This window comes from Colobus angolensis, unplaced genomic scaffold (assembly GCF_000951035.1).
Source record: "Colobus angolensis palliatus isolate OR3802 unplaced genomic scaffold, Cang.pa_1.0 Scaffold18, whole genome shotgun sequence".
Taxonomy (NCBI): domain Eukaryota; kingdom Metazoa; phylum Chordata; class Mammalia; order Primates; family Cercopithecidae; genus Colobus; species Colobus angolensis.
The window spans coordinates 2,206,011-2,214,099 of record NW_012114932.1 but is presented as its reverse complement, the minus strand read 5'-3'; the positions used below and the strand labels follow the sequence as shown (position 1 = coordinate 2,214,099).

The 8,089-nt window shown below is 50.8% G+C and overlaps 1 protein-coding gene across 1 annotated transcript in view; it reads right to left on the bottom strand.

The window, feature by feature from the left end:
- Window positions 1–4,054: 4,054 nt before the first annotated feature.
- Window positions 4,055–8,089, bottom strand: part of TRAIP (TRAF interacting protein) — a 34,509-nt gene continuing 30,474 nt past the window's right edge. Inside the window, exons 11-15 of the mRNA XM_011939305.1 lie at window positions 7,620–7,772; window positions 5,461–5,509; window positions 5,059–5,208; window positions 4,900–4,950; window positions 4,055–4,690 (exon numbers count right to left, since the gene is read on the bottom strand). Of these exons, the coding sequence (XP_011794695.1) occupies window positions 4,568–4,690; window positions 4,900–4,950; window positions 5,059–5,208; window positions 5,461–5,509; window positions 7,620–7,772 (526 nt within the window). The 3' untranslated portion in view covers window positions 4,055–4,567. The remainder of the gene's footprint in view (window positions 4,691–4,899; window positions 4,951–5,058; window positions 5,209–5,460; window positions 5,510–7,619; window positions 7,773–8,089) is intronic.

Here is an 8,089-nt window from a genome sequence, read left to right as displayed (position 1 = left end):
GGTTGCAGTGAGCTGAGATTGTGCCATTGCACTCCAGCGTGGGCAATAAGAGTGAAACTCCATTTCAAAAAAAAAATATTGCCAGATGTGGTGGCCCAGGCCTGTAGTCCCACCTACTCAGGAGACTGCAGCCTGGGTGACAGAGACCCTGTCTCAAAAAACAAAACAAAACAATAAAAATAGAACAATAAAAAACCACCCGAAACGGAATATTCCGAGTATTTTTTTGTAGTAACTCTGGAAATCTTATTCTCAAATTCCTCAGGGATTGTTCAATTGTTTTTTTTTTTTTTGACACTGGCAACTCTGTTGCCCAGGTTGGAGTGCAGTGGTACTATCTTGGCTCACTACAACCTCTGCCTCCCTGGTTCAAGTGATTCTCCTGCCTCAGCCTCCTGAGTAGATGGGATTACAGGCATGTGCCACTGCACCCAGCTAATTTTTTGTATTTGTAGTAGAGACGGGGTTTCACCATGTTGGCTCAGACGGTCTAGAACTCCTGACTTCAGGTGATCTGCCCACCTCGGGCTCCCAAAATGCTGGGATTACAGGTGTGAGCCACCACACCCGGCCTAAGTTTTTGCTTGTTGAGGGCTGGAGCCATCTGTGATTTTTCCAAACTAGTTATGCAAAGTGTGTGTCTCCTGTATGTGTGTGGTCACTGAAGTTTGTTATCTCTTATAATGCTAAAAACCTCAATTACTTTTGCACCAATCTAATATTTTATTTTATTTTGCAGCAACCTAATTTATTTATTTATTTATGAGCCAAGGTCTCATTCTGTTGCCCCAGCTGAACTGCAGTGGTATAATCACTGCTTACTGCAGTCTCCAACTCCTGGAATCAAGCAATTCTCCTGCCTCAGTCTCCCTAGTAGCTGGGAGTCTGCAGGCATGCACCACCACACCTGGCTAATTTTAAAAATTTTTTGTGGAGACAGGGTCCCACTGTTTTGCTCAAGCTGGTCTTGAACTCCTAGGTTGAAGTATTCCTCCTACCTCAGCCTCCCAAAGTGTGAGCCACTGTGCCCAGCCTCTATTATCTCTGTAGTCAGCTAGTGAGTGAGCTCACAAAGATTTTCTGGCTTAAAAAACAAACAAAAAAAGGCACGGGTCCTTTAAATCTTCTATGTTGCCAAGGTGGGGTGGAGTGGGGTATTAATGCAGGAATTGCATCTAAGAGGCTGAAACCAAGGCAAGCATCTCCGAGTACCTCCAGGTCCACCAAAGCACACAACCCCCCAATTTTTGGAGGGCAAGGTCCCCAGACCTGTTCTGCCACCAGTCAGCTGGTTTCAGAACTGGTGCTGTTATCCCCACAGCCGGGTGGGGCTGAGGAATGGGAGTAGTAGCTGCTTGATTCACACTACTCTCTTCATCCAGCAACCCCCTTGTTAAATGTCTGATCAGGAACCAGAGTTCTGAAACGGTTGATTATAATCACTGCTCTTTTCAGCTCAATGATTGCTTTGATCCAGGAATCAACCCCTAGAGCTTCCAATTCCACCATTGTGCATGCCTTCGCTCCACACTCTTTTGATTACTATAGTTTTGTAGTTAAGTTTTTAAATTGGGAAGAACTTCATCTTTTCTTTAAAACAATTAAAAAAATGTTTTGGCTATTCAGAGCCTCTTGCAATTCCATATAAATTTGAGAATTAGTTTTCAAATTTCTGCAAAAAACAAAGGCCATTGGAATTTTGATAGGTATTGTATTGAATTTGTAGAATGCTTTGGGGGTTATTGCCATCTTAATATTAAGTCCTCCAATCCATGAACACAAGATGTCCATGTATTCAGGTCATAAGTTCAATTTTTGGTAACCATCACACCTGTCTATTTCCAAAACTTTTTCATCACCCCAGACAGAAACTCTGACTATCAAGCAGTAACTCCCCTGCCCCCTCCCTCTATCCCATGCTAACTTCTATTCTGTCTCTATGAACCTGCCTGTTCTAGACACTTCATGTAAGTGGAATCATACAATAGTTGTCTTTTTGTGTCTGGCTTATTTCACCTAGCTGCCATAAGTTCTTAACCTATACGCAACACAGATCCCCACTTTATTTTTATTTTGGGGAGTCTCGCTCTGTCGCTCAGGCTGGAGTGCAGTGGAATGATCTCGGCTCACTGCAGCCTTTGCCTCCTAGGGTCAGGTGATCCTCCCACCTCAGCCTCCTAAGTAGCTGCGACTACAGGTGCACACCACCATGCCCGGCTAACTTTTGAATTTTTGGAGAGATGGGGTTTCACCATGTTGGCCAGGCTGGTCTCGAACCCCTGGGCTCAAGCAATCTACCTGCCTTGGCCTCCCAAAGTGCTGGGATTATAGGTGTGAGTCACCACGCCTGGCCCAGATCCCTACTTTACAGATAAAGAAGCTGAGCACAGGGGCCAGGCATGGTGGCTCACGCCTATAATCCCACCACTTTGGGAGGCCGAGGTGGGTGGATCACCTTAGGTCAGGAGTTTGAGACCAGCCTGGCCAACATGGTGAAACCCCGTCTCTACTACAAACACAAAAATTAGCCAGGCATGGTGGTGCGTGCCTCTAGTCCCAGCTACTCAGGAGGCTGAGGCAGAAGAATCGCTTGAACCCGGGAAGTGGAGGTTGCAGTGAGCTGAGATTGTGCCACTGCACTCCAGCCTGGGTAACAGACTGACTCTGTCTCAAAAAAAAAAAAAAAAAAGAAGAAAGCCGAGCACAGAGAGGACAGGTAATTTACCTAAGATCACTCAGCTGGTAAGGACAGTGCTAGCAGCCAGCCCCTACACTCTTAACCTGATGCTTCACCTCACATCACTAAACTTCCTTGGCTCAAGTCAGCTGCAGAGGGGCCAAAACTCATAACCAAGAATGGCACCTCCTTGCCACAAAGCCCCATACTCCTCCAGATATGCTAGAGATCAGCTGGGCAACCTCCACTGCAGCACTCACTCACTCCCTGTGCTCTTAATCCCCATGCTGGGTCCTGGGAAAACAGGTGAACTCCTACCTAATAGTGGGAGAGGAAAATTTAGGGGACTTCACCCAGGCTAGGAGTCAAGAAGTGAAGCACTTGAAAGAAAGTGCCCTTGGCTGGGTGTGGTGGCTCACACCTATAATTCCAGCACTTTGGGAGGCCAAGGCAGAAGGATCGCTTGAGATCAGGGGTTTGAGACCAGCCTGGGCAACATAGCAGGATCTTGTCTCTACAAAAAGTAAAAATAAAAAAATTAGCCAGGTGTGGTGGCACGTACCTGCAGTCCCAGCTACTCGGGAGGCTTGAGGCAGGAGAATTGCTTGAACCTGGGAGGTGGAGGTCGCAGTGAGCCGAGATTGCACCACTGCACTCCAGCCTGGGAGACAGAGGGAGACCCTGTTGCAAAAAGAAAAGAAAAGAAAGAAAGAAAGTGCCTTTGCAGCCAAAAGTCAAAAGCTAGTAATTTGGCTGGTAGTGTTTAAACGTGGGGAGGAACGGAAGGTAGTGGTCGCTGGTTATTTGCTGTGAGTATCCCTGTATAGATAGATTTCCGTTTAGTCATTCACTTTCCTACTTATGGCCTTTAGGTTGTGCCCAGGTTAGAGATTGTGAGAAAAGCAGAAGTGATCTCTTTTTTTTTTTTTGAGACGGAGTCTCGCTCTGTCGCCCAGGCTGGAGTGCAGTGGCCAGATCTCAGCTCACTGCAAGCTCCGCCTCCTGGGTTCACGCCATTCTCCTGCCTCAGCCTCCCGAGTAGCTGGGACTACAGGCGCCCGCCACCTCGCCTGGCTAGTTTTTTGTGTTTTTTTTTTAGTAGAGACGGGGTTTCACCGGGTTAGCCAGGATGGTCTCGATCTCCTGACCTCGTGATCCGCCCATCTCGGCCTCCCAAAGTGCTGGGATTACAGGCTTGAGCCACCGCGCCCGGCCGTGATCTCATTTTTGCTAGAGTCTTCCCGTGCCCCATGAGAAGGCACATGCCTAGGGAAGGAACTTCTAGGTCTGAGGCTAGGTGATATTCCTGCTTTAGAAAGTCATGCCAAACAGTTTTCTAAAGTGTTGGTGCAAATTTACACTCTCAGAACCAGGAAGAAGAGATTATTATTATTATTTTTAATTTTATTTTACATGAAAATCTTCCATCCTCTCCATACATCCCATTCTATCCTCCATTCCCCAACCTACTTGGCCCAGGCTATGCCTAGCAGCAAGTCAAAGGCAGGTAGAAGCTCAGGCTGAGGCTGCCTGAGATGCCTCAAGTACTCTGGTCCACAGAGGCAGTCAACAAGCGACCGTGGTCTCCAGGCCCAGAAAGAGTCAGACCACATCTGATCATGGCTATAAACTGGAGCCTGGCAACAGGAGCAGGCCCTGCTGACAGGATCGGTGGGCTGGTCATGTCAGCTCCCAGTCATGGGAGTGGGGCAGGGTGAGGGCAGGAAGAGCAGTCTCTGGGAGTCACACTCCCCCTCACCTGTTTGTCTGCCCTTACTCCTCAGGCTGGTCCCGAGAGTGGAGCTCTGCCCACAAAACCCCCTGCCTGGACAGTCCTTAAATCCTACAAGTTGGAGGCATGTGTCTGGCCACTGGTCAGACTCACTGTTCTCACGACCACAGGAAGGTGTCCAGCTTGGCCTGGGAGAGAGAAGGCACTGTCTTCACCCTCACTCTCTGCTTAGCCTTGGTCTTGGGCTTAACAGGCAATGGGCGGATCATGGCTGTGTCAGTCTGGAAGAGCTGTCAAGGAAGAGGCTTGGAGAAAGGTCTGTAATGCAGGGCAAGAAAGGCTCTGAGCCGGGGCTGGGCAGCCCCAGTACACAGAATGAGGCCCAGCACTGCACACCTGAGGCTGTTGGTACTGGCAGGCTGGGCGTATAGGTGAGGCATAGTATGGGCTGCACAGCTCAGCTCAGCTCAACACCACAGAAAAAGGATACAGGCTGGATGAATTTTGTCCGGCCACCGAGCCCATCGAAGCCTGTCCTTACCTAGGGTGGAAAAAAGAGATGAGTGGGCCAGGCTAATGGACTGGGTGGCTGGCCACCCATTTCTACCCAAGAGGGTTGGCTCCTGCCACTGTGAGAAGCCATACTCACCACATCTTTGCTGCGACAGGACTCTGACCTGGGCCTCTTGGGCTGTTTCTGGCCCAGGATGGCATTCCGGACAAAAATAGGGAAGGCACCAACCAGTTCCTCATCTGGCTCTCCTGCACAGCTCTGGTCACCCAGTGAAAGCTGGGACTCCTGCAGGGAAGACCCCAGGGCCAGACTTGATAAGCCAGATGTCAGCAAAGGAGGGAGGGTAGTGGTGGTAGAACAAGATCAGGATCTCTGATGCCTCACTAGGAGGCAGGAGGATAATGAGTAGTATCCCAAGGGTGGCTCCAAAGTACCTCAGTTCTGGACCAGGAGTGACAGGGCTCTGGCAAGACCGTGCCCTCCCAAAAGTCCAGTCCTGGCAATGGTTAGACTGTGCTTCTCCTAGAAAGCTCTTACCTTCTTGGGGCCTTTGCATATCTTCTTGGGGACATCCTGAATTGGGGAGCTACAAGAATGAGAGAGAAGGCAAGGGGTAGGTAAGAAAGACATGAGGGCAGGTGAACCAGCCTCAGCACACGTACCCTGGGGAGTTACCATGTGGCATTGCTGCTGCCATGCCTGCATTCTGGGCAAGGCACCTCAGTGATCCCACCCCAAGTGCAGGTCTGTAACAGCTGGACAGTCATAGCCAGTAGGGTGGCAGAGACAGGGATGACTGGGGATGACTGGACCATGTTGCAATCCTGTGGCTTCCACTCAAGGCTAAATTCCAATGCTCCTCAAGTCCTCGGGCACCTTACCATGTCCCAGGCTCTGTATGGGGCTGGAGAGCCCAACCAACTCACCACCCACAGGAGGAAAGCCAGTCATGCCCTGATATGAGCAAAAGGCATCTTATGAGCTCAGGCCTAGTCCTGCCTTCCCAGAGAGGGGACACTACCTCAGTAAGTTAGCCTTTCAGTAAAGTCGCTCACAAACTCCTCTCAGAACAGAGGGCCAGGCCATCTCCCTAGAGAGTGTGTGTAGGAAGGGCCTGGGGCAGAATAGCGCATGGCCCCAGGCCCTGGCCTCCCAATCCCAGCCCCAGAGCTGGACGATGGTGATATTTATTTATCTATCTATCTATCTATCTATCTATCTATCTATCTATCTATCTATCTATTTATTTAGAGGTGGAGTCTCACTCTGCCGCCCAGGCTGGAGTGCAGTGGCGTGATCTCGGCTCACTGAAAGCTCCACCTCCCAGGTTCACGCCATTCTCCTGCCTCAGCCTCCCGAGTAGCCGGGACTACAGGCGCCCGCCACTAGGCCTGGCTAATTTTTTTTGTATTTTTAGTAGAGACGGGGTTTCACCGTTTTAGCCGGGATGGTCTCAATCTCCTGACCTCGTGTGATCCACCCACCTCAGCCTCCCAAAGTGCTGGGATTACAGGCATGAGCCACCACAACCGGCCTGAGAAGATGGTGATCTAACACTGGCCCTGTGGCTTCTCAAGTCATAAGGACAGGCATGGGATCAGGGCCTGGTGGCTGACTCCTCTGCTCTTGCCTTAAAGGCCTGTGGTAAGGCTACATGACAACCAAGGCTCCAGAACGGATGAGCTGAGTTAGGGACTCTGAACTTCACTACCTCCTTCGCTACCTCCACAGGCCCTGAAGGTGGTGGAAATGTCTCTGAAAGGCCTGGCAGCCTGAAGACCCCAGATGTCCACCTTCAACCTTTACAGCGGAAGACGGGCAACGGGAGAAAGCCAGAGTACACAGCAGACACTGACAGGATCCCTGGGGACTGCAGCCCACGGGTCCTAGGTTTGTTTCTCATTGCTACCAGGCCTGGCCCTCTACAACAGGGATGCCCATGCCCCTGAGGTTTGGGAGGTTAGACAGCCCAGCTGGCTTGCCCTCTTGCTCCCTTCCACCTCCACTGTCTAGCATCTCAATTTCTTTCTCTTTCTCTTCTTTCTGTCCAAAGTCTTTGAATAAGAGGAAACCTGCCCAGCCCTTGACCAGCCTCACCTGAACAGTACCTGTATGAATGAGTATAGTCCTTGTCTCCACAGTGAACCACACGTGGCAAACCTGGTCAAGGAGACAGCCTCCCTTTTTCTGGTCCCACAGTACCCCAGAGCAGGTTCCACCTGCCCCACTGGAGTTCCAGACAGCTTCTCATGCCTGCCCCTGTGGGTCACCCCCTTGGGTGGTAAGGCCCTGGGCTCTGTGGTTTGAGATGATCCTCAGAGGCAAACATAGAAGAGGAAGTTCAGAGTCCCTGGCTCAGAACTCTGGTGGGCAGACCTTCAAGGTATCAGGAGCACCCTCTCCAACTCCACTGGCCCAGACCCACACCTTCTGGCATCCCTACATTCTCTCTAATTTGCATTCCAATACCTTTGCCTTGAAGGGTGATGGTGAGGAATAATGAGACAAGAGAAGGGGTTTGCACAGATTGAGTGCTCAGGTAAGGGAACAAGAGGTAGCTGGAACCAAAGCCATAGCCAAGCCTAGGCAGCACTCACTGCCCCATCAGCCACTCAGAGCTAACAGCACAGGGCCTGCAGAGCTTTCTTAGCTATCCCCCCACCAGCCCATGGACAGTGGCAGGGACTACCACTCACTGTGACTTCTCTAGGCAAAGTTTTTTGGAGTAACCATGCTGGGAGCTGGAGGGCCGGGCTGGGGGAGTATCCACATCAAAGGTAGCATTGAGATCAATATCCTCACTGAAGGATGGCCGGCGGAGCTTCAGGTTCACCTCCACAGGGGCTGGGCTGAAGGCAGAGATGACCTGGTTACTTGGGGCCACAGTGGTAACCCAGAAGGACAACAGCTCCTCAAGCATCGGAGACAACTCAGCTCCAGGGACCTGGAGCCCACTCCTGACTCAAGGCCACCCCTCAAGAAAGCCCTACTCTCGGCCAGGCACAGTGGCTCACGCCTGTAATCCCACCACTCTGGGAGGCTGAGGTGGATGGATCACGAGGTCAGGAGATCGAGACCATCCTGGCCAACATGGTGAAACCCCATCTCTACTAAAAATACAAAAATTAGCTGGGCGTGGTGGCTCGTGTCTGTACTCCCAGCTATT